Here is a 25,695-nt window from a genome sequence, read left to right on the forward strand (position 1 = left end):
AGATGATTAATGGTATGAATTTAGTTAATAAAATATTTTAAGTAGTACTTAATCACCTTTATCTCCCTTTTTTTTTTCTTTGCATTTCTATTGTGCATGTTTTACAGTTTGCATAGCGTATTACCAGAATGCATGTCTACAGTTTATAAATAAATAAGTATAAATATATTGGGGAGGAAGGGGAGTACTCAAAAAAAAAATATTGATGGGGTGAGGAAAAAAAAAAAAAGGGGGGGGGGAAATCAATAAAGACCACTCTTTTATGTGACCTGCTACTTCATTTTCCTGTTGCTGATTTCCTCCTCTGCTAGAAGTTACAAATAATGAAGAACTGCATGCAGGGAGAAGTTTTCAAGTGGGTATGTTTTTCAGTAACTTAGCTGCAAGTTTAACCACAGGCAGTGAGTGATTTTACAGAAACAGGGAAGTGCTTAGCTCACTCTGTCTAGTAGTGAGCAACCCTTGAAAATCCCATGAGATTCTGAGTGGTATCTAGAGGATGCCAAAGGCCATTCAGAATCTTATTCTGGATGATTTAGGTTTGGGTCCATTGACTTTAAAATAGATTTAAAATTCTGTGTACACCAAAATCAAATCCAGCAATAACTTGGCCAGTTTTCTACTGCAGATGTAAAAAGCCAGCCTGTTCTTATTCAAATTCCTTTCCAACATTCACAAAAAAAAAAAAAAATATCCCTGCTAGTCACTCAACATATTTTTCTTTTCTTGTTAAGTATCACCTTAAATATTCACTTAGTGGCCAAGGATAAGTACCAACTAAGTGAAACATTAAAGTTACTAAATCTTTGGGGCAGTTTTACTTGGTGGATATGCATTATTAAGAAACAGTGAAGCAAGACAAACCATGCTGACAATTTTTAAAATTAGGTTATCCTGACTAATGTCTTTTTTCTACCATTTCTGTTCCAGTGACAATGACACCAAGCAGGTGAATTCCTGAGAAGTTTCCAAAGCAGCACATAGCACTGATTACAGCTCTCTGAAATCTTCAGTAGAGCATCCTCTAAAAATCTGAGTTCAAACATTTCTTTTAAATAGCTAAGAGAGCAGCTAGAACAATGCAGGGTTTTACAGATGACATCTCTCTCACGTACTTTGATGTCAAACAATGAATGTTATGAAACAGAACACTTATCTCATTTGTTTCTTCTAGTCCTGCATCACATCTCTGCAACTTCTAGCACCAGGAGTTCACAGTATACAGTAACTAAACCAGGCATTTTTCTTCTCAGAGCAAGGGGCATCACTGCATAACCATTTCAGAATTTACAGTACTAATGTAACAGGACACTTCAGCACATGCTGACCTTTGGGCACCTACTAATTCCATTTAAATAAAACTACCTGTGTTGAAGGCTCAGCACGCCTCAAGCCAGTACCCATAATTACAGAACCCAGTAAATATCAGTAAGAGACCCTTGTGCAGTCTTCCTAACACACAGGTTGTATCCTGAGAGACCAAGAGGTTCTTTCAGTCTCTAGGAATAACGCTTTCACCTGCTCCTCATTTCCTCGCTTGGCAGTTTATACAGGGCAAAAGCAGGAATCCATGTAGGCTACCCCAATAATATCTCTGTTTGTTCCAGGGCAGACTTGCACCTTCTTGTTACTCCTAACTTGCACACCACGCTGCGCAACAGGAGAAACAAATAGTAGACTGTTCACAAGTGAACACCACAAAATAGTTTCATGTCTGTCTTATCTTTCCTTTCACGAGAGAGCAACAACCCAAAAGCATTCAGACAACCTTCACCAGATCATCCTTTTGCACATCAATGTCATTACTACCTTACCAGGAAAGGAACTAAGCCTAAACCCATCTGCACATGGCAAGCTTTCACATGGTCCTCATTGTATCCCAGGGAAGATACATCTTCAATATTATCTTCTTTGATTTCACCTTTGGGGGATGTTCTCCAGGTCTAATGATGCCTTTTTTTTAACCTCTCTTTTTTAAACATGTTTTGGCTTTGACCACAAACACACACACGTACAAGCCAGCTTATTTTAGTTTATTGACTTTCTTCTGAACACATGATTTTCTTTGTCCTTAAAACACATTACTAAAAGGGCAGCACAAGAAGCCTGCCTCACTCTAGAAGCACAGAAAGGTTAGAACAGTTGTGCAAAGCCACGTAATTTATTTCACTTACTGCAATGAGAATGCAACGTTTTCCTCAGATGGCATGGCAGAAGCAGAAGGTTCTCAGCTCTACCTGCTCTTAAGATCCTCAGCTAACCTGGCAATGGGACATATGTATGTTCCCAAGCCTTTCAGACACCTGATCAGGATTCTCCCTAACTCCTGTGCCCTGAGTATCTTCCTGCCAAATATAGTCAAGTATCCCACAAGATGCAGCCCTATTTTCCTACCTCTCTATTTTCTGAAGCAAGTTTTCCACCACTTTCCTCTCCAAAGAAGATGTCATAACTCACCCAGCAGAATGATCTCTAGAAGCTCATATATATTCTGGGATACCAGTAACCTGATGATGCAAAGGCTGCACCCCTCCAGCATGTGCATGCAGGTGCTACTGCATGCATGGAGATGCGAGGTTCTCTGATCTGTAATGCTTCAGGGAGAGAAACTAAACCATGTCTGCCCTCATCATTCTCAAGAGACAAACACTTCTCAGGTGAAACTACTAAACTGCATTCAACCACTAGGGGTGAACGAAAATGTTTGCCTGCAAAAAAGACAATTTACTGGCCTGGAGACATATGTTACTGCTTTTCAGATAACCTACCTGTTTGTGCCACCAAGTGGGTCCAACCACTCCAAACTGCTCCAATCTTTTCATGTGAGAAAAACTGAGACTCAATCTTCTTGGGCTCAGCAAGAAAGATTTCTTTGCTCACAAGCTGCCCATGTTTGTTACTACCCCATACATACAGGTATCCTTCATCTAAAATAGACAGAGAAGTAAAATTTGTTGAAACTGATATACATAAAACACCACCAGATACAGGCTCTGTCTCAACTCAGTGATGCCAAGCAAAGAACAAAGTTTCATTCGATTTGGGTTTTCACAAATGCTTTTTACTGCCATTTTTTACCACAGGTGTACACACTGCACCTCTGTCACCTTCCTTCCTCCTCCAGAAGGTGCATTTGCTTTATCCTGGGAAATGTCACATGCTCAACCTTCATCTCATTTCTTGTGTAGGTTTTAACAAAAATGCAGACAGTAGAACTTAGCAGCATATACCCACCAATGGGGACCTCAAGCCAGTTTGGATATAGGTAAAGTACCATCCTTTTGTTACAGGAACCACCATTCAGATTTACAACAACCCATTTCAACAGCTGTGTGCCAAAACCCTGCCTGGCTGCAGGTGTTTGGTATCCTACCAGCAGGTGGCTCATCACAGAGCCAAGGAAAACTGCATCACAGTGTGAGAGATTCCTAGAAAAAAAATCCCCATTTAAACACTACACTCTGCAGTAGTATCTTTACTATACCAAAAGTCTTTAAACCACAAAATATTTTTAGCAATAACTAGTAACTTGCACAGTGAAGGGCAGCAATAGCATCACTTCATTAAACTCTGTGGTTAGTTTTTTTTGTTAGTCTTGATCCTCCTGCTGCCAAATAAACTGCTCTCTTCAAAAGCAAAAGCATGGAAAAAAAATCATCTGCTCACTCTGTAAATACAGAGTGCTAATTAGCTGAAGTAGATTCTATTTGTCCTTACGGTTCTTACTCACTAATCGCACATACACTTTGCATCTCAGAATCAATGGGATTTACATCTTGGAACATCTCCCCATTCAACTACATCTCTCTAGATCTGCATAAGCAAATACTCCAGTGCTCCTTTAATGATGACAGAGGTACCAGATGGCTGCATATTTGCTCAGAACTTGTTCCTATAACATTTGGCAAAGACTTGTCTTCACACACTTCAATATATTTTCCACACTTCAAAACTGTAAGATCACAGCATAATTAGCTATTCTGTTTCCCCTTCTCCCAGTCTGCCAAACAAAACCAATAGAAGTCCTTATTAAATAGACTTTCATTCCTGGGTACTTAATACTCCAGCATGGAAGCATTGCCTAAAGAACAAACGGCAGGCATTATGGAAGTGCCTAAGTGATTAAAGCAATTTCCTAGTGCTTTAAGTAAGTCTTGTGTTCTTACATTACCTCATACAGCTCTGCACACTGTTGTTATTATCATAGAATCACAGAACGGTAGGGGTTGGAAGCAACCTCTGGAAATCATTGAGTCCAACTCTCCTGCTAACACAGGTTCACCTGTATCAGGTTGCACGGAAATGCATCCAGGCAGGGTCTGAAAGTCTTCAGAGAAGGACATTCCACAAACTCTCTCTGCAGCCTGGCCCAGTGCAACAGGCTGCAATGTTAACAGCCACCTAAGATAGCCCCAGACCACCTCACATCCCTGCGTAGCACAGCCCCTCGTAGAGGCACTAGCTCATGTAGCAGAAGCAGGATAGACACAGCAGTCTTTCCTTGGACTTGTTTTCCATGGCCAAACGCACTGCTTCCAGAACTCAACCATCCAGTTACCTAGTGAGGCATAATGCTGCAGCTCCAGACACCCAACCACGTGCTTCCACAAATCCTTTCCAAGTCTCTAACCATTAAACAGCACTGAGTCTTAGTTACTCCCGAGGGCTAAGTCACACCCAAGATATATCACACAGAATTCAAAACATGAATTCAGCTCCTAACAAAGGTTTTCACAATCTAGAACTATCACAAAATGATTAACCAGCACTAACTAGGCCAACCAATCTAACTAAAATTCACAAACATTCCCAAAGCACAAAAATCTCAGCAGGCTTATACAAGGACATCCACTTCTGTACCTAAGGCCTACCTGAAAGTGACACCGAATGATAGGAGCCGGCAGCAACCATCTTCACCTTTACATCTTCCAGACCTAGAGAAAAAAAAAATAGCCTTATAAAATTTGTCCAGCAGGTATTATTCCATGCACAGACATGCATACAGGTGTAACAGCACGATGATGAATTTTGTAATAAAGGTCCCTGCTTTTGGGCCACTGCAAGACTCGCTGTGACTTCCCCCCATAAACTACGATTTCGTACACCCGTTCCATCCTTCAGATACTCCACTCTGGGTTTATAACACCAAGCAGTTTTATAATAAAAGGATGCTACAGATCAATCCAAATGTATTTCTGCTCCATTCACCTTTACACAGGACTCAGATTCCTGGATTACCTGTTACTTCACAGGGCTCCTTTGCTGCCAAGAACAGGGGAAGGGTTTTTCCTTGGTGTGCACGCTTTGCCCGAGATGCCAGGCCAGTTCCCCACTGAAGAACCAAGCCACTCTCTTTATAGAGAAAACACAGGAGGAAGAGATGAAAACACATGAACCACCAACTCATTCATTAGTTTTACAAGCACGTTCATTTCATTTGCACGGATTTAAATTACACTTTTAAAGAGCTTTATGGCAAAAACCATAAATAGCCCTGGTGAAGTCCTCAAGCAACAAAGAGCTGTAGCCTCACCACACAGGGAAGAGCACTAAGAAGATACTAAGCAAACCCATCCCAGTGCTGAGGCCTAGATTAGTACCTTTCTGGGGACTTGGTACCAGAAGTGCCTCAGCTGTAGCACCACGGTAATGGATACAAGCTATCTGTGTAAGTTCATTGCACTTTCTTTGCCCTTTCCTTCCCTTCATCTTAATTTGTTTGAACAGTTCAGCACACTGAGGGAGTGAAGTTACTTGTCTTCACCTCATGAGCTTTCAGAGACTCGACCTAGCTCTGAATGAATATGTTCAATGAGTGCAGAGCTGAGGAAAGCATCATTTCCAGTGTTTGTACAAGCACCAGAAATCCCACTCCTCTTCCAAGCATCTCCTTTGCATCTTCAGCTAGACTCCCCTACCTGGAATCCATACTAAAGTTCATGTAAAACTGAACCAAATAAAAAAACTATATTTTAGTTTGCTGTTCCTCAGTTTTAACACAACCATGACAGCTAGAAGGTTTCAATTACTGTATTTATTCCACAAATAAACTCGAAGTCTCTAAACAGAGCAGAGAAATATTTAGATGTTATGGCCCTGCCAGGTATACACACAGCAGATAGTGAGAGAAAGACTCAGAGGACCACATTTTCAAAGGTGTAGGAGTGAAATTAACCCCGAGTAGGTCATTTCCTTCTAGTTTCATTCCGGTGATTTTAATCAATTACAACATTAAGAAGTCACAATTCATGTGCAGTTCCATTTTGAAACATCTGATACAAACCTAAATCCATTGTTTTGCATATTATAATGAATTCCATATCCGAAGATGAACTTTTAAATGACCAGAAATAAGCATCCTTTTATGTTTTGTTTCGGAAGAGGAGAAAAAGAAATCACACATCTGAGTAAGTTTTCCACCCATCAAAAAATTAACTTAACAACCCCTCACTCTCCGTCTTTAAAGAACAGTTCTTCACCAGGAAGATTGTTCTAGTACATTTATTATTCATGTTATTTTTTACTAAAATCTTAGTATAAGACTTTCAGGAGTATTTTTCCTGTGGTATTTAAAATAAATAGAAGCTAAAATTCATTTCCTCTTCTTTCCCTCCTCCTCCAAGCCATTAAAACTCTATTTCATCTGTCACGAAAAAGACACTCAAATTATGACATATTTACCTGTAGCAGCAAGGGCATGTCTCAGTCCTGCAGCAATATCCACCACCTTCTGTTTGAGAGACTACTCAAAAGAAAAAAAAAATTTAGTTGCTTTTTGCATTGAGTGCCTTTAAATTAAAATATGCCAAACAGTAGTCCTCAAAACAGTCCTCACAATTCCAGCTTGCATGACACAATGTATAGCAAGATCTTGTATCACAATGGAAATAAATTTTGGATAATAAAAATTAGCAGGAAATTCTTGAAGGAGGTAGGGAGAAGAGCAGGGGAACAAATTGAAGCAGCTTTGTGGCAATAAGTAAAAAGCCAGAGTCAAAATCTTCATGTGAAAAGAAGGAACCTTGGCTAAAATATGTTTATTTCTTATCAAAGTGTTCCTAAAGAACTACACCAAAACCCCCACAGCAACTATCAGTGACAAGCAATAAGCTATAACTTGCATTGAATACTTCAATCTTGCCAAGTCCTACTAAAAATACCACTGATGTTACTACCTAGACCACTGAGGGCTGCTGGATGTATGTTCATCCAAGGAAAACTACACCAAGTGATGCATGCACAAAAACAGTGAGTTAAGTTTGCATGAGGTACTTCAGTTCTGGAATTTCTCCACTCTGCACATTGATTATTCTTCTCACAGATGTAACACTATGTAAAATAGATGGCATTGAGCCCAAGCATTTAATAAGATAGAAATCAAAACAGAAAATATCCCAGATGAATTAATGGTGCACATGGTCAGGGAGGAGACAAGATTCAGACTGGCACTGTCCATGCTACCATTTTCAAGGCACCATACTGGAATGATGCTCCCAGAAAACCTCAAGGATACAGAAATGTCAGGTGAGTTAACCCCTATTCATTGGGAGTTACCTAAGGGACCAGCTGTCCTCCTCCTCTACACTCAAGAAGCAACAGGAGCATCTGGTGAGCCATGAGGCTGTATTTCTGGTATGAGCATTCTTCCTACTGTGAAGTTATTGCTTTCATTAAACACGAGAGGTTGCGTGGATGGAAAAGAGTTTCATCAGTGCTCTCCAAATAAAAAACTAGTTCAAATGAGGGATTAATTAGCATTCCTGTGAGAAATTTATTTAAACTGTTAGGCTTACAGACAACAGCAGGAAAGATGTTCTGATGTTACAAAAGTCTCAGTGCCTAGTAGTTAAAACGTTCTAAAGCAATTAATCTGGAGCAATTTTGAGCTTCCCACTCAAACTCAGCCGCACCTCATCAACAAAGCACAAACCTTCAACAGGGTACAGTGAAGGCACATACCCTTCACATAGCAAAACATATTGAGTATCTTAAAAACGTGAGGCAAAACTTCAGCTGGAGTAAATCTGCACAGTTTCCCTACCTTTAGTATCACATTACACCTTCTGAGCACCAGACTCATTCTGCAGATGTTATCAAAATACATTATGATATGTTACAATCCCTAGCAAAAGGAACAGCTTTCTGTTACAAGTGAGCAGCTTCTTCATACATCAAGAAAAGAAGCCTTAGCTTCTCACTTCTGGATCAACAGCCATCATCGGTACTTTACACCGTAAGTTTACTATTGCAGGCTCCATAAAACATAGTTGAAGAATCTGGCTTAAAGCTCATTGAGGTCAGACAACCTTTGTAAGTTGCTGGAAGCAATATATAAAAGAAATTGTGATTTAGAGCTCTACTTTATCTTTACCTCAATCTTTTGGGGAATCAAGCACGGACCTGAAATTTGAGGAACTCCTAATTGTCCAAAGGAGTTAGACCCACAGGACAGAACCAGGCCATCTCCTGCAAAAGGAAGCATGAGAGCCCAATCAGTCAAATCACAAGCAAAAGCAAAGGACCACAACATTCTAACAAGCAAAATATCACATCTGAGTTGTTCAAAAAGGGATCTAACACATCCCATTCCAAAGTCCCTGAGGCCACAGGCTTCTGGTCTTAGCACACCACGTTCAGAAAGGTCTGAAGTTCACTGGGATACAAGGAACACCGAGTCATTCAGTTTGCAAGGCTTAACACCTGTGAATGCCTGTGTGTAGCACAAGTAATAGCAATGTGGAACTTTCAGTGTGTTCTCTACATCCAGATATTTCTTCAGCTTTCAGACAGATTTACCTACTAATATGATTGTAAAATCCCAACCACAGGCAACTTGTTTTACACAGAAGGCAGACAGGGCAGTGCACAAAGTAAAATGCAGTACATCATCTGTGTGGTTCAGTCCCAACTGCCCATCTTTGTTATGGCCACATACAAAGAGTTCTCCAGAACCTGGGAAAACAACAAGAAAAAAAATCATGTTCTACTTCACAGACTAAAAAGACAAACCATGAGTTCCTGTGACAGATAAGGGCAACAATTACCTGTCACTTTAGGGACTGCAATCAAGCAAAAAGAAGTATTTCTGAGTAAGTACAGCTATGGGGAAATGAGTTTGTCAAGGGAGACAATCCACACAACAAGACAGACATCTCTCACTAAGGTACATGATGAACTTTTTAAACCACATGCACATCTGTGTCCCTTCTTTCCCATAATTCACTATGGCACTCAGCAGAACATTTCAAAGATCAGATGCTAGCTTCTCCTCCTTACTTTAAAACTTCTCAAGATGGACTAACCTCCCAATTTGACTGCTCCCTCCCACCCCCACATCCTCAATACAGAAAAAGTGGCTGCTGTGTATGAAAGGCTATTATATGAAACACAGCCATTAAGTAACCACACAAGATAAGCAAAACAACTTTCCCCAATTTCCAAACAATAGCTAATTGGCACAAGAGGAACCTGTTCTGCAATTAAGAATTGTACTTGCTCAGAAACAGAAAGCACAGACAGGTGGCAGCACCAAATCACAAGGGAAAGAGATAAAAAAATGCGTGCAGAAGTCACTCGCTCCTTGCCAGTGCAATGTTTTTACCAGTGATAACTGCAGAATGTCCCCCTCCTCCAGTAATGCTTTTAATGTCTTGACATTTGCAGGAAACATCTTTCAGTGACTGAGGTACCAGCACATCCTCTTTGTGACCAAGGCCAAGTTGTCCATAGCTGTTTGCACCCTTCAAATACATACAGTAAAATAACACTTTGGTTTTTTAAGTTAACAAAAAAAAACATATATCTGTTCCTAAGAACAAGCAAGCTCATCAGAGACATGTCATAGGTTAACCTGCCAGTATTACCTCCTGGAAATCCCCCAAAATTGCAATCTTCATCCTTATTACTGTCACTCAGGACCCTCAGAATTACAGAGTAGGACTGTCCTGCATTTGTGATAGCCAAGGCTGCCCTCACAAGCCCATTTAAGAAGCATACTGGAATATATCCTAGCAAGATTTTAACTGCAAGCTAACAGTTACCAAGGAGAAAAGTCTAATTATCAGAATGATTACCACCTTTTTCATTTTAATGCTAATCATCACCAAAATCTTATTCATGACAATGCTTTCTGGCAGTCCATCTCCAAAACAAGATCAGAAAGATGTGCTACCTTGTTTTGGAACCTAAACAAGTAAAGCATAAACACTTCCCCCTCAGAGTAGGTCTTGTAACTTACAAGTGGTCAAAATGGAAATATACCAATTATTATAAATTTGTACATTGAAAATTGTAGCCACTAGATCACAGAAAAGCAACCACTGACAACATGGCAATGTGTCAGGGAATTTCTTAGCCAATTTAAGCTAAGTGTCCAACAGTTTGAACAGCAACCTTCATTCACAAGACATTCAATAACTTTCTCACCTCACATGCTGCAGTAACAGCAACACTGAACACCACACTGCTCCCAGCTGGTCACCCCCGGGGCAGACTTTCCAACTCACTCGTTGTTCTTCCTGCCTACCCGCAATCCATTTCCCCCCTCCAAAATAAACTAAATGTCGGGATTCCAGCTCAACAGGCCGATCAAGTTCTTGTCTAACGCCACTACTAGTGGCAGACAGTTTCAGAGAGTGTTACTACTTACAGCCAGAATTCTTTTCAGGTGTGTCACAAGCGTTCATTTTAGCCTGCAATTTGTAATGAATTTTCAAGATTTCAAAACCAGGCAAGCTAAGATAAGGTGCAGAAAGGAAACAGGCACCTGAGGAATCGAAAGCCACACACGCCTGTCCCAGCACTAACACATCTACTTCCATTCACCCTTCCGGAACTGAGGGGCTATTACCATGTGACCGCAGAGCAAACCGAGCTAAGGGTGAAAGAGACACCCACTTGATGGCTCTCAGACCTCCACTGCTCATCCGGTAAAACCACAGGTCTGATCTACCACCACAGGGGAGGGGGGAAAAAAATGTCTTTCTTTCGGAGAACTCAGGATTTTAGCTCGGAGTGAAGGGGGCTGCCCTATTCCCCGCGCCCAGGTGGCGGCGGCAGCCCCCATGAAGGGGGTGGAAGGGACCGGGACACGGCTCTGCCCGGCGGGGTAAGCCGCGGGACTGCAGCCGCTCAGCCGCCGGCTTCCTCGCACATCAACGAAGAGCCGGTGAACCGCGATGAGGGTGGACGCCACAACTTTCCCACAGCACTGGGGTTTTTTTCGCGAAGGGGACACCTGCCCTGCCCGCCCTTCTCCCGGTGAGCGAGGTGAGGGCCTGTGGCAGCGCATACGTCCCCGGTCCGCCGAGCCCGCAGTAGCCCACGGGAGGGCGAGCGGCTGCGCTCCGCGTCCCGCCCGCCGTCCCCTGACGGCCGCGCCGCTGGGCGGGCAGAGCCGCCATACCGCGGCCGCGGAGCAGAAACAGCTCAGCTATCTCCGGCCTCCTTCCCTGCGCCAAGCGCCCGCTTACCCACGCGAACAGCACGGGCTCCATGGGAGCGACAGCCGCCAGCCCTTCCCGCCGCGCCGCAGGTCGGGTAGGAAGGGGCGGGACGGGGCGGGCTCTGGCGGGGCCCAGCCTTACCCGGAACCGCGGCGCTACTTGGGTCTGACCGGGGCGCTGGCTTTAACTCAGCTTCCTCCCCTGGCGAGGTGCCCCTTCAACGGCGGGGGACAGCGGCTGAGCGTTTCGGAACCCTTAGGGGGTGGCTGTACCAAACAGCTGCCGCTCTGATGGCCGCCGACTACCGTTCCCCGTGCTCCAGAGGCAGGCTTCTGCTGCCGCTGCCAGGAAAAGCCCCAAAGCCCGAAGTGCCCGGTCCTGCTGGCTCTGACAGAGCCCCACAGAGGGCAGGGGAGCACCTGCCGGGGTCACGGCCTGTGGACCTTTCCCAACACCCGTTTCATGAGGGAAAAAAAGACTAAGTCGGGAAAAGTCGTCACTCAAACACAGTTCAGAAAGGAATTAAGTCACATGCATGGAATATCTGAATCATAGTAACAAACGTTTAAACCCTGGCTCAGTAGTTCGTGCTTTGCGTTTATTACTACATTGCTTAAGTAAAGGAGGTTTTGCTTCCACTGATTACCAACAAGTAATTTATTTAATTGACATTTAAAGCCTCCAAGACAGTTTAAAATAATTAAATTATTACAGTTACACATAACTAGAAGATTTGGATGTGTGAAGCCAAACATAGATGTTATTGATGCCATGGAAATGCATTTTCTCTATTACTTTCAGCAGTTGAGTGGGTTTGCTTGCTACACAAATGCAAATAAAGATACAATCGCTGTTTTTCCAAAATATTGAAAGTTATGTACCAATTTATCAAGTATTAGGTTTCCTACTTGAAATGTATACACAGTTCAATTATTTGAAGTAACACAGGTCTACCTATATGTCAGCAACATAATAATCCCAAGGGTTTTTAAAATGTGGCTGAATGTTAACTGCTCCCACAGAAGCAGATGAAATAAATCCTCCCTTACTACTCAGCTATAAGAAGGGTTCTTCAAAACAACAAAGCTCCTAAAATCTATTTCAACATGTAATGCTGTAGACCATATTTCTATGTCTTAGATGTTCTTCAAAAATCAAGTTAGAGTGGGTTAATAGTCACAGTAAAAAATGATCCAGACTTAAAAGAGTGATTAGGCTTGGAAGGATTGGGTCAGCAATTGCCTGTGTGGCCTATCAGAAAACACATGAAACTCAAACTGATTTTCAAGCACAAGAGATTCATGGATGTCCTTTCAAGTTCCCGAAGTCCTGGGCTAGCATCTCCAGTGTACTCATGATTTTGGCCCAGTTTTCCAGCAACTATGACAGCTGCAAATTCTGGATTTCCTGATAAGCTCAGTGCCTAGTGTGCTATGAAATAATACCCTGCACAGTACAGATCTTCACTCAGATGTCTTGTATCCTGTACACGTTGCACTGACAGGGCTGGCAGAAACAGGAGCCAGCACAGCATTGTACAGCTATGCAGGATGCATGAAACTACAGAGCCCTGAAATAGTGAAGTTTGTTACTATGTGATACAAACAATCCGGCAGGACACTGATTCTCCTCACTTGTAAAGCTCTCTTTGGAATGAGACATACTTTACACTACAAAGCAGTTTGTTCTATCATAGCCACAGAGTTCCTATGAAATACTTGAGCCTTTTGGTCATCATTTGCTTGTTAGGGAATGATGGTGTTGAAGAGACAGTAAAGAAGAAAGAAAACATATCTTTGTGCAGTTGTGCAGGTCAATAAAGTGACCGAGCAATCAACAGATTTATTCATACAGAAAGACGACTAGACAATGAACGTTGGCTGTTATTTCAAACTTTGGTGTTATTTTAGAGCAAATGAAACTATTTTGAATACTAAATTGTAATTTGGAAATTATTTTAGGCTTTGTGCTAAGTCAATACTGGATGGCTTGCTATATTTTTTTTACTAAATTAATTTGATCAGGAAAAAGGCAAATAGCAGTTTCTTTAAGGTCTTCCCTCAGGTGCAATATCAAGGAAAGCAACAAAAATCCTGACTCCCTGAGCCTACAGCAAATCCCTTAAAATAAACAGAAATAGGATTTTGTGCAACAGCTCTGTATCTCTTGCCTTACACGCGAAGCATGCCAAACAGCAAATTGCACTTCTTTGGGGGCAGGGATGATCCTGTTGAAAGCAAGATCTGAACCCTCAGTATTATGATGAGCCTCCAGCTATGGGTGTCCTGATGCCTGTGCTATAATCATTCAAGTTTTAAACTCAGTAGCACAGACGTAGAAGCAGTGATTACTATAGCTTCTATGCCATCAAGACTGCAATGCTGTAAAATTAGTAGCATAGACTACCAGTCAGAAACAGACATTTCCTTATGGCAAATAATTCCCTTATTGCCGCACAAGCCACCTTCTGCAGCATCTTATCTCAGCCTTGATCCGCAGACCACACTTGGCTCCAGTCTAGCAATTTCTCTATTCCCCCATCAGCTTCTCAAAGGCAACTGCAACTCCAGGCCTCTTTTATCCAAGGGGGATGGAGGAATATATTCTGTAAGGGACTTTACACAGAGAAACAAGATAAAGTTGTTATCCTTATGGGCCATTCACTCTTCCATTGGTCAAGGAGAGAGCTCTGCATACAACACATTAAATGCCTAGAGAGAAATAAGCAGGGAAAAGAAAGGAGTTGCGGACTGCACCACACTGCTGACAAGAGCATTAAACCTCCAGCTGCTTGCCCATCTTGCTGAGGGCATCGCTGACAATGTCCAGCTCATGCCGCAGCTCATTCACCACACTGGCAATGCTCTTGGTGTCTTTCAGGATCTGCAGGCTTTGAGTGTAAGGGTTGTACTTCACACCAAAGGGTCGCTTGATGGTTTTTGCAAACTCCCTATTGAAGTTAAAAAAGAGAGAGAGTTACAAACCAAGCACAAATGCATCCTCTGTATGCAGTCAGGATCAATAACCACTTTTTTAAACTATTCACTTTCTTAAAGACAGTTGTAATTGTTACATAATTCATCTTTCTCACCTAGTCCATGGAAGACCAGGCAAATACTATTCTCAGCTGTCCAGTCCCATGAAAGATAATTTTAGAACTGTGATAAAAGGATGTGGTGCTGCTAAAGAGAGATGCATGAAATCAAACCTGCTTTTATAAAATGGGAACAAATCTGTACCTCATCTTTTCCTTTGCTTCTTCAAAACTTTCAGAAACATAGTAAACCTCCTGGAAAGTTGTAATGAGGCATTCTTGCTTGCAGACAACCTTTGGATCAAAAGGCTTGACTCTGGCACTCCCAGAGATAGAGTGCTGGTAATGTAATGTGTTATGTGTCAGAGGAACATCACCACCCAAAGAATCCACATGGAAGATGACATGAGGTAGAGTCAATAAAACAAAAAAAAAAAATTAAGTGAGACCATATTTAGTGCATTGCTGCTTAAGATTTAAGATGCTGCTTAATCTTGAACCACTGTTCAAGATTAACAAATAGAATAGCTCAAAACAGTCAATCCCCCAGACAGAAGACTCATGTGTAAATAAGAGCAGTATTTTCAGAATCTGTTTAAACCAGAAGATCTTTATTCTGAAAATAGTTACTTGGACCCTAACATGAAGAAATACCAGTCAACTAATGCTTCCTGCAAAAGATATAGGAACTGCTCAGCATATATCCAAAGGCAGACTGTCCAGTAATTATTGCCATAGTGAACTTCTTAAAGTCTAGTAGGGATCTAGTGAGTTTTTGAAAAAAGGATTTTTAGAATTATACTTCATAAAAAAACAGGGCAAAACAGTGATAATCATGATCAGGTAGAAACAAAGAGACAGGTAAGCTAAATACAGTCGTACCTTGAGCTCACTAATTGAAGAGAGCAAGCCAGCACCATACACTCGTAGCTGTCCCTCTTGCTTGCACAAGCCAAACTCTACAGTGAAGAAGTAACACTGAAACAGAGAAGGAAGTAAAATAATTCAGCCTTCAGCAAAGATGCTGTGGTGAACTGTATGGAGACATTTCTATTGTAATGTCAAAGAGTGAAATACTAGACAGTCATCACTTCATTATCTTTCTCAGATATTTAAAGAGGAGGGAATTCAGAATGGAAGGACAAAGAACCATAGGGTTTCTCATAAGAAGTATTGATATTATAGATCACCCAACAAGGCTAGAAGCTCTTCATGTCAGTAGGAACATTGTCATGTAAATCTTTTTGGAGAAATACTGTCATGACAAGACATCTTCAGCACATAAGAAACACTGGATAGAGAGAATCTCCATGAGAGAGAAAGAGATTACTTTTAAAATAATTGCATGATGTTCCCAGAAGTAACATGATTTTCTTTGGAAGAAACACACCACAGAATTTCAATACAACATAAGTGATATACCACCAGAAGTTGCACCCTTACTTGACAGCCAAGCGAGAAAAAAAAATTACCAATCATACCCTAAAAGGTACTTTTTTTTCCTAGTACAAAGAAGTCTTATATGCTCTAAAAACCAAGCACCAGTGAAACACACAGAGGTCTAGCAGCTGGTGTGACTAATGCAAACACGAAGCTTGAGATTCACTTCATGGAGTGGTATCAGCCTAGCAAAGCACAAAGCACTCAAACACTCACTGTGGCCAGTTTTTGGACAGCCTCATCTGATGCCCCAAGTGATGCAAGACCAATTTCCTGGGAGAACTGAGCAAAACTAGGTTCAGCCAAAAGAGGGACGTGGCCTAACAGCTCGTGGCATGTATCACTAGAAAAAGAAACAAAGAAATCTCAAGAGCTGTCTTTGTAGGAGAGTGAAAAAGAAGCACCACTGCACAGATACAGTGTCTTGTGTTGAACTGTGTAATATCCAAAAGACATTTAACATTCAAACTATCCAACAGCAAATATATTCTTTCATGTTGATCTGGAAACAACTAATCAGGTCATAGTAACCCTATGTAAGTACATAAATTCAGACTTTGAAATGAAGCTATCTAAAATTAAGATCTGAGCTCCACATTTATGAGGCAATTGAGTATTAAACCAGCTGTGCACAATGACATCAGTAAGACCTCTCCAATAACATGCCATACTTATGAAGGTAGCACATAAGCATGCTAAAAGTTCGTATCATTACATTCAGCAGGAAGGCTGAGTCTTCAACACCTTAAAAAAAAAAAAAAAGGGTTGTTTGCTGGTGTTCTTGAAATATTTTTAAGTAGCTTGGCTCTGGCCAGAGAGATTCAAAACTTACTCCTTTCTCCAGTTTTACCCCAGGATTAAATGACTCACGGCTCTGGTGTATAGAGAGGATCCGAGCTGTGTCTAACATATTGAGTGCAGTGAAAAACTCTGAATGCTAATCCTGCCAAGAAGTCTCGGGGTGACAGATATCCAGCAACAGGCCGAATGGTGAAACCTGTGCGCTCTGAAAAGGAATGGAGGAATTTTACATCAGTTTAGTGTAGAACTGCACAGTGCTGTCACCTCTCCTGCTACAACTCAAGTAAAAGTTGACTCTACCTTGGCTCGAGAGCACATGGGAAAATTAGGCATGAATAGCAAAATAAGACATAAACTTAAGAATGACAAACACTTAGTAAAAATATCTCTGCCTGTGTCAGCAGATTTCCTATAGTACAATGTCTGGGGCAAACACAAAACAGTGAGGTATCTCTTTAGTCAATCCTAACAATCTCTTCAGAGGCATTGCCCCTCAAATGTCACAGTTTGTATATAATGAAGATGCAAGACATTAAAACATGGATGGCCAAAATGTCTCTTAAAGGACCAGAATGAATACAAGGAAAAGTAAACAAGGATGTTTACTTTCACCCTGAAGAGGGCAGTGTGATTTTCAAAGGACCTCAGTTCCTTTTTGTGTAAGAACATTAGCACCTTACCTTTCAGGAACCGGGACACATCTTCCAGCTGGGGGATATTGTCTTCCCTGTACCCACAGTACTTGGTGAGCAAGGGTAAGTTTTTAAGATACTCTCTACAGGCATGAGTTGGGTAAAGCTCATTAAGCTCTCGGTACACAGTCCCCCAGGTCTTGATTTCCTCCTCAGTGAATTCAATTTTGGGAATTGGATCACCACTACAAGGAGAAGAAGAAAGGACATTCCTTAGTAAATAGCTAACAAGGGATGACTCAAGAGTTGGGGCTGTTCAGTCTGGAGAAGAGAAGGCTCCGAGGTGACCTTATTGTGGCCTGAAGGGGGCCTACAAGAAAGCTGGGGAAGGACTTTTTAGGATATCAGGTAGTGACAGGACTGGGGGGAATGGAACAAAGCTGGAAGTGGGGAGATTCAGACTGGATGTAAGGAGGAAGTTCTTCACTATGAGAGTGGTGAGAGCCTGGAATGGGTTGTCCAGGGAGGTGGTTGAGGCCCCATCCCTGGAGGTGTTTAAGGCCAGGCTGGACAAGGCTCTGGACAGCCTGATCTAGTGTGAGGTGTCCCTGCCCATGGCATAGGGGTTGGAACTGGCTGATCCTTGTGGTCCCTTCCAACCCTGACTGATTCTATGATTTACCTTACTATTATTGTTTAACATCTATACAGCTATGGCACCTGGTCAGGGCACATTAGGCACTGTCATATACACAGTGAGATCTGCTCTATGCTCTGCAAAGCTTTTAGTCCAAGGGGTTGCTCACTTTTCCACCTAAATCATGTGACAGGACTCTTCGCATTGACCTCACTGGAGCATGAAGTTTCTCAGATGTTTAATGCTGAGAGTAACACTGATTTGTTTTACAAAAATAGGATTTTCTGAAGTAATGCATTGCACAGAAGCAGCTAAATATAAGCATTAGGTAAAAATCATGTTTCTGTGTAGAGAAGACAAGAATCTGTCTGAACATACTCTTTGTAGTCCATCTCTCCTAATTAGCCCTCAGCATATTGATTAGAGTGGATTATAGCAAGTATGTGACCTGCAGCCCACCGAAAACTACAGGAGTGTCACACTGAGCTTCCACTGCCAGCATGGCAAATGCTTTCCCTAAGGAATCTCTGTTAACAACACGTTAACAGTAATGGGCTGTGTGCTGAGGTAACCAGCTGCATTAGCACACACTGCAAAAGAGCACCTGATACCCACCGTTTCTAGGTCATTTCCAGTTGAGGAACTTGGCATCTACAACCAAGCAGGCAGCAGCAACAGGAAACTCACATTTAGAAAGAATTCACAGTACTGAGCCATAAAATTCCCACAATTTTAAGAGCTCCCTCCCACAAGCAGCATCTCTCACAGACAGAAGTTCTTCAAGTTTCTTTTCAGAGAAAACTTCTTATCTACACATCACATGCATGAGCTTGAACCCAGAAAGAAAACTCAAGTATTAACATTTGCCCAGAGTTTACACTCAGTGGTCTGTGGCCTACATACTGGGCTTTGCCTCCACTCCCTCCCCTTCACCAAGGAGACCAGTCTGCCCTAGCCCAGTCAGTGTCTCCTGGCACAGGCAGCCCTGCAACGTGCATTCTCCACCCTCTTCCTTTTTTGCACCCATTTCCAGAGAAGCACGAAGAGACCGCATAGTCCAAATGCACCACGCTGCAGGAAGCCCATGCTGGGATCACTGCCCATCTGAGGATCAGCACTGCCACAGATGCCATAATGGCTGAGCAACCACAGCCTCAGACTGATCAGAGGCCCCAGAAGCTGTAAAAAGGCCTAGATCTACCTTGAATTATTTACTTCCATCTTCCTTCATTTAACCCCCTTAGCTCCAATTCCCAAGCCAAGCATGTCTCAGTGAGATCTGAGCCCTGGGAAGGTGAGGTCCTGTCAGTCTACTCTGCTATTGTTTCAAGGCATTCAGAAAGCTTATTCTGAAGAAGTCAAACTTACTGTTTGTAGTTCATAGCCAAGTCTGCAAAATACTTTCGTCTCTTGCGATAGACATTGTCTTTGAAACCCTGGCAAGGGAAGGAGAAAAACTAAGTCACATGAGTCTCTAAAGTACAGTAAATAAAGTAATTTAAAACAAGACACTTGACATTTCTTCAGCTGGGAAATACAGAAGTATGCTGTGAGGACAGGGCAGGAACCTCATAGCTTTAGTCTGAAATGTTTAATAACTGGGAACTAAGCAAATACTCCAATAAAAGACTCGGTGGGTTTATGCATGCAACTATATATTCAGTAGATATTAATTTTAGTCATATTAGTATTTACACAAACTTTGTTTACATGATTGATTATTGTAAATTACAGAACAAGCAGTCCATTTGCACTGCCCAAGTACCAGTTAGACTAAAAAGGAGAGAAAGAGGAGGAACCCAGCCAGCCTCACAACAGCTTTTTTAATTTGTATGTGACCACTCAGGGCCCAGACCTGGAGCCTTCACATCCTCACTCAAGTAAGACTTGCAGGGACTGAATTCAGAGACACCCTTGCCCAAACTAGGAAAAAGACATGAAACCCCCCAAAGGAAGGTGCTCAGACCCACAGAAGCGCCATTGAGGGGAAGGAAAGGGAGGAGAAAAAGCTGCAGTTTTTTAAAGTAAGCTCCACAAAGTATTGCTTCCACTAGGACTGGGTGTAGGGAGGACAAAATACTTACTGGATGGTCAGCATCCAAATCAGACCCATACATCAGCACTCTGTTTGCACATTTATCCAAATCTGAGATCTTCTTTGGAAACCAGGGAACATTCTCCATGTCTAGGGAACGCATGGAATCCACAAAGTTATTAATAACGCCGAGCATGCTGAGGGAGGAAACGCTACTTTCAAGTATGGCTATGGTGGTTACAAGCGAAATCTATAAATTAAAAGGGCATGAATAAGACAAGGGAGCTCACTGCCTATCTGGGACCAGCCTACAGCTCACACTTCCTCCTCTGTCACTGCCACAGTCTGCCTACAGAGGCAGAGCCAGCACCAAAGCATCCAGGGGAGGAAACAGTTAATATGGGGTTTCTGTGGCCCTTAACTGTTAGTAGGGTTTGAGCAGCATCTAGAAGCTCCCACTGAGACAGGGCCTCCTACTCCATTCTGCTGAGAGTCTTCCAGGGTACAAAGTGTGCAAAGGAGCAGAGAAGTGACCTGCCTGTGGACAGTGGGCAGGGCAGGAGCAGGTTTGAGCCCTCCCATCCCTGAACACAGGAAACAAACATTGCACTGTAGTTATGTACCTCAGAAGTATCCATCTTTGCTGAGAGGTTTATGAGTGAAGAGGAAGAGGAGGCCCTGCAGCCTCGAACAGATGCTTTGTAACAATTTTGCTACTGACTACTTTGGATTTTTTGTAGCCTAAGAGAGTTTTTAGCCAGGCTTTTGGCAGAGCAGTTATTATACTACTTTTCTGCCCTGATGCTCTTCAGTTTTCCTTAAAAGAAGGATTCAAATTCCCCTTACCAAGGGTAAAGTAAGCTGCTTTTATCCAAGAACCTGTGCCAAACACAGTGGATTAGAAACACATGGGACTGATTCCCTGCTGCCCTGAACTTTAGGCATCCCTTTATCTAGAAGCAAAGGAAAAAAAGATGTGAAGCATCCCAAAGTTAAAAGGCAGACTCTTAAGTAACCAGTTAGCATGAAATGTGATTTTTAAAAAAAACCACAAAAACTAAATCAAGAGCTACATAAGGGAATTGAAGCATCCTCCACCTACTCTCACCAGTGTCTGAACTAAACTGGGATCTGTCAGTATTACACCTCTGCCATCATGGTGGACAGTCCCCAGCCAAGCTCAGCACTGCCTGTACACCAGCCTGCGCTGGCCTCTGTTGGGTGCAAGGTCTCACATCAAAGCCCCTTGTGCTGTACTGAGAAGGGACAAGAGCACAGACAACGGACCTGCAACAGGCTGTATTCCTAGGTGACACCCCCCACATATTCCTAGGTGACACCAGCCAAAACAGGCCTGTTTGTATCAGCCAAACCACACACAGTCACAATACAGACACATAAACCTGGTAGCTCCTAACTGAAAACACACCACCAATGCAGATGTCAGCACCATAAAAGGATTTCAAGCCAAGACACCGAGAAGTGCATTTTCATCCGAACTGCCTTTTGTACTTACCATTGCCCTGGACATGGAAATGCTCTGTTGGGTTCACAGAGACAACACTGACATGGGATTTCAGGAGCTGGAAGATCTCGTTCAGTTGTTCCCTGTTACTGTCACAGTCCACAAAGATCTCAAACTCAGAATTTCGTCTCTTGGACTTCCGTGACTCAATGTGTACCAGATTTACATGCTTCTCCTGGTTTGTAAGAAGTAATGTTTTCAAACAGATTGACTTATAACAATTGACTAAAAATTACAATTTGACCTTCAAATGAATATTCTACTGCCATAGATCGTTCACCACCTTTGTGAAGGTATTTCAGTTAATTGGATCTCTTGATAGTAATTCAAGGAGGGGAAATGGTTTGATTTAAAAAGCCTCCCATTCAAAGAAAACGAAACAGAACCTGTGTTCTTTCAATTTCATTTACATTCAGGAAGCACAGAAAAACACAGCCAGAGGGTTTTAATTCATAGACCTTTTTCTTTCATTGCTCCCATAGGAAGCTGATTAGCAATAGGGTCTGGGGAATTCACCAAAATGCCAATCAAGTCACCATATAATTATCTCACAAGCAAGTAAGGGATTTAAAAGCAGTTGTTTTCAGGGTGAAATTCTTACTTTTATTTAAAAATTTATTTAATCATATGTCTTGCATCAGAAACACAGAGAAAACCCCAGGCTAAGACATGCAGGGCCAGATGACAGAGCGCAGTGGCACCATGCATATTCCTTGCAATACACCTGCCCAGCAATCAGAGTGTGATTGTGTAGCTGAAGCTCCTCTGTGACCCTCAGTCTGCCTAAGCAGGGCGACAAGGGCACTGGTCTCAACCAGTGTGGGTCAGCACGCTCAGTGTCTACCTGCCATTGGCAGGAGCTTCAGACCCACCTCTTGTATGCAGCAGAAACAATGAGTGGTAATTCTCTTGGCATGAGGACAAAAGGCAAAGCTCTCTCAGTCTTTAGCTGATGCAAGTGATATGTCCTGTGAAGCTTTTTAGTCAAACAGCATCTACTTTGAGACACAAATTTGCCTTTGTGGGTCATTTTGGGTGCAAAGTGGGAGCCAGGTTAGGAATCACATCCTTAATAAATATATGTAATAAATTCTAGTGTGTTCCAAAATTACCCTTACAATTTAAAAATACCAAGTTGCTGTAGCAACGCGATTAGCACATACCTGAAAGAGTTTCAATGCTTTTACAAGTCCTCCAATTTCATTTTTCAATGAAAAAATGATGGCTGTTCTTCCTCTTTCAGACACATGGTCTTCATTCTCTTTATTATCTTCAGTCATCATGTAATTTGACTTATTTAACTAAATGCAAACAAACAAATATAACGGGTAATAATGGGGCAATTTTGTGCTTTGACTGATCATCCACAAAAGGAAAGTTGCCAACTAAATCATTACACAGTAGGCACAAAGAGTCTGTGAGAGCTGAGGATGAAATATTGACATTTCCTTTTTTCAGGTGAATGATTTTATAGACATCTTTAGTCATTCTCTAGCATGCAGAAAACATTTGCAAAGTATTGTTTATAGTTAGCATTGGTACTTCAGGGAAGGAGGACCTCCACAGAAGTAAGTTGAGCAAAATATTAGCAAATTCAATGAACATTGGTAAAGGGAATCATCCAAAACTCGCTGGATATAGGCAGGAAGCAATGGAGCAAGATTTAGCAGATCAGAACTGAAAAATCATTGCCCTTCTCTTGCTCCATACTGTAAAGTACTGCTTTCAAAGAAAAAGGAGCCAAAACTTAAGGAGTTAAAATACCATGCAGATCAGAATCTGTTGACAATAGTGACAGCCCCATTCTGACCAACCACAACTAAGCTATTCCATCTGTCAGGTCCCCTAATTCCCTTGCCAAACCCTGATCATGATCACTCAAATTTATTACAAATTTTCAGGCATCCAACACTGCAGACCCATGTGGTTTTGTATTTTGATCGTGATCACACTTCCAACTAAACTGGAATCACAGACCATATTCTTAGCTACACATAGCCAGCCCATAAACAGGTTTAATATTGAAACAATTAAGAATGTGGAAAACACAAACTGAAGAAAAAATACAGGGCTTTGAAGCAGAAGTTTTGCCTCACGTCTTCAAACCTCACACAAATAAAACCAATGTGATCTCTAAAGCAGTTAGTGAGAAAGAGTAGAGGAACAACGAAGGTACATTATTGCCACTTGGAATTATTTTTTGATGACACAGCTTTTAAAGATATGACTATCTGGTGACATTTTCAGGAGTGGAAAAATCCAATCAAAATGCAGCAGTTCCATTGATTCCTTTCTATAGTCTCTCCAGCTTTAACCTCTTTAAAACAGATAATGCTGAACAACTACCTATTTCTATCCATAACAGGTAAGTTTAAGAATACAGATTTTATCTTTAATTAAAACATTCCAAATTACCTTTCAGATTAAGCACATAATCTGCCTAATAAAATAATAAAACTAGTTTCATTTTAAATTGTGTGGTTTAGAAGAAGGCAGATCTGATGCTATTCCAAGGAAGGTATCAAGCAGGTTACTAGATGTGAGCAATTTGGGGAGCCGAGGTAGTATTCCACAGAAGAGGCCTTGCTCCAAACTCACTGATGCTAATAGAAGTATCTGGATTTCTGATTGGGTCCCCATCTCTAACAAGCTGTCACAACATGATGATCCTGGACAACAGTGTCAGTCCATCACATTGTTTCTGATCCAGCAAAGCCACTGATCTACATCAGTTTGAGTCCAGACATCAAATTGTCTGCTAAAAGTGGGTGACAGGGCCCAATCCAGGTTCTGCTGAGCAGCCTGAACGTTTCACAGCTCAATTCAGTGAGCATCAGGTCAGCATCAGAGGAGCCATGAACAGGCACTGAGCAAGGATACTCCAAGCAGAAAAGAAAATGCTGATAGCTCCAAGATAACATATGGGTTATTTGTTGTTTTCTCAAACTGCAGAGATTGTCACTCAAGTAAGCCAAATCCTGTTCAAATGGTATTGATGTGGAAGAAGCTGGATGCAAAAAAGCCTCCACTACAAGTAGTTAGGTGGTAATCTTTGAAAACTGCTGATCTGGGTTATATGTAAGGCTCATAACACAGCATGCTGGTTTGATTCCAGATTCAGGATCACTGACTTAAGATCAGCTTATGAGATCTGGCATAGCTGCATGAATATTCTAAGAGGCACAGGTAGGACAAAATACAGGCATGGAAGACTAATTTCTGATTTTGTACTTTGCTATGTCAACTAGCATGTTTAGGATCAGGTGACAACATTTACAAACCAATTTGTTTAAGAGACCAGTGAAGAAAATACAACAAAACACAGCATGTTCTTACAGTAAGTTCTAAAAATGAACTCTAACTTAGGAATTTGAAAAAGTTGCAAACGAGAAATTCAGGTACCTGCAGTGCCAAACGCATACCACTTACACCTTGAATCACAAACCAACACTCACCTTTTGCTTTCAATTAAAAAAATGGACCAAAAGCAGGTCTGCATTAATGCAGCAATCATCTTGGTACAAGATGAGAAAACACTAACAGAAAAACAATTTATCTTCTCCAACAGGTGCAACTTCACTTTCATTCTTTTGTATGAGTAATTCAGCTCTAGTAAAATCTGACACTTTTTCTTTGCATGGTATCACATCTGGGCTTTTTTGGAGGGTGAGGGGGGGAATGAATATTGTATTGATACTTGTCATGAATGATGTGAATCATTAATTGATTTTCCATCGACCTGACTCAAGTCTTAACGAAAATACACAAACACAGGGATACTCTAGAGCCCTTTTTTAGGTAGATGCTTAGGTGTCTTCTAGTTAAAGATCGCTCCTTTTGGAGCCCACAGCAATCACCTTCTCTTTCTCCCCCTCCCCAAAGAATATTCTCTGTGAGATGGATATTTGAGGGCACATATTTTGTGCTTTAATTCTTTATGTTAATGGATAGCCAAGACTTAAAATAATTCAAATATACTAATCTAAAGCAAATTACATTTTAGAACCATAAACTGAATTTAAAAAAAAAAAAAAAATCACAAAATGTATTTGATACAGATTGCCATTAATTGTACTTGGTAAAAGGTCTCAACATCCATTTTAAATCCTCCTCCTTCTACGTACCTGCTTACTTTCTCACTGCCCTT

General features: G+C 41.7%; 2 protein-coding genes across 2 annotated transcripts in view; both read right to left on the reverse strand.

Annotated features, from left to right (window-relative positions):
• The window catches only part of SERGEF (secretion regulating guanine nucleotide exchange factor), a 132,983-nt gene extending 121,488 nt beyond the window's left edge, over positions 1-11,495 (reverse strand). The window contains 8 exon segments of the mRNA XM_054390758.1: positions 2,769-2,927; positions 4,872-4,934; positions 5,239-5,352; positions 6,682-6,745; positions 8,372-8,466; positions 8,797-8,952; positions 9,602-9,740; positions 11,472-11,495. Coding sequence (XP_054246733.1) covers positions 2,769-2,927; positions 4,872-4,934; positions 5,239-5,352; positions 6,682-6,745; positions 8,372-8,466; positions 8,797-8,952; positions 9,602-9,740; positions 11,472-11,495 — 814 coding nt within the window.
• A 2,724-nt stretch (positions 11,496-14,219) lies between these two features.
• TPH1 (tryptophan hydroxylase 1) lies at positions 14,220-22,843 on the reverse strand. Its single transcript, XM_054390483.1, has 10 exons — positions 22,712-22,843; positions 21,540-21,723; positions 20,073-20,173; positions 19,357-19,424; positions 17,400-17,596; positions 16,789-16,924; positions 16,135-16,261; positions 15,361-15,456; positions 14,684-14,817; positions 14,220-14,394 (listed from the first exon to the last, which is right to left on the reverse strand). Exons 1-10 carry the CDS (start codon positions 22,829-22,831, stop codon positions 14,220-14,222), a joined length of 1,338 nt encoding a protein of 445 aa, XP_054246458.1. The 5' UTR covers positions 22,832-22,843.
• Between the last annotated feature and the right edge of the window lie 2,852 nt (positions 22,844-25,695).

Source organism: Indicator indicator, chromosome 21, assembly GCF_027791375.1.
Source record: "Indicator indicator isolate 239-I01 chromosome 21, UM_Iind_1.1, whole genome shotgun sequence".
In the NCBI taxonomy this organism is placed as follows: domain Eukaryota; kingdom Metazoa; phylum Chordata; class Aves; order Piciformes; family Indicatoridae; genus Indicator; species Indicator indicator.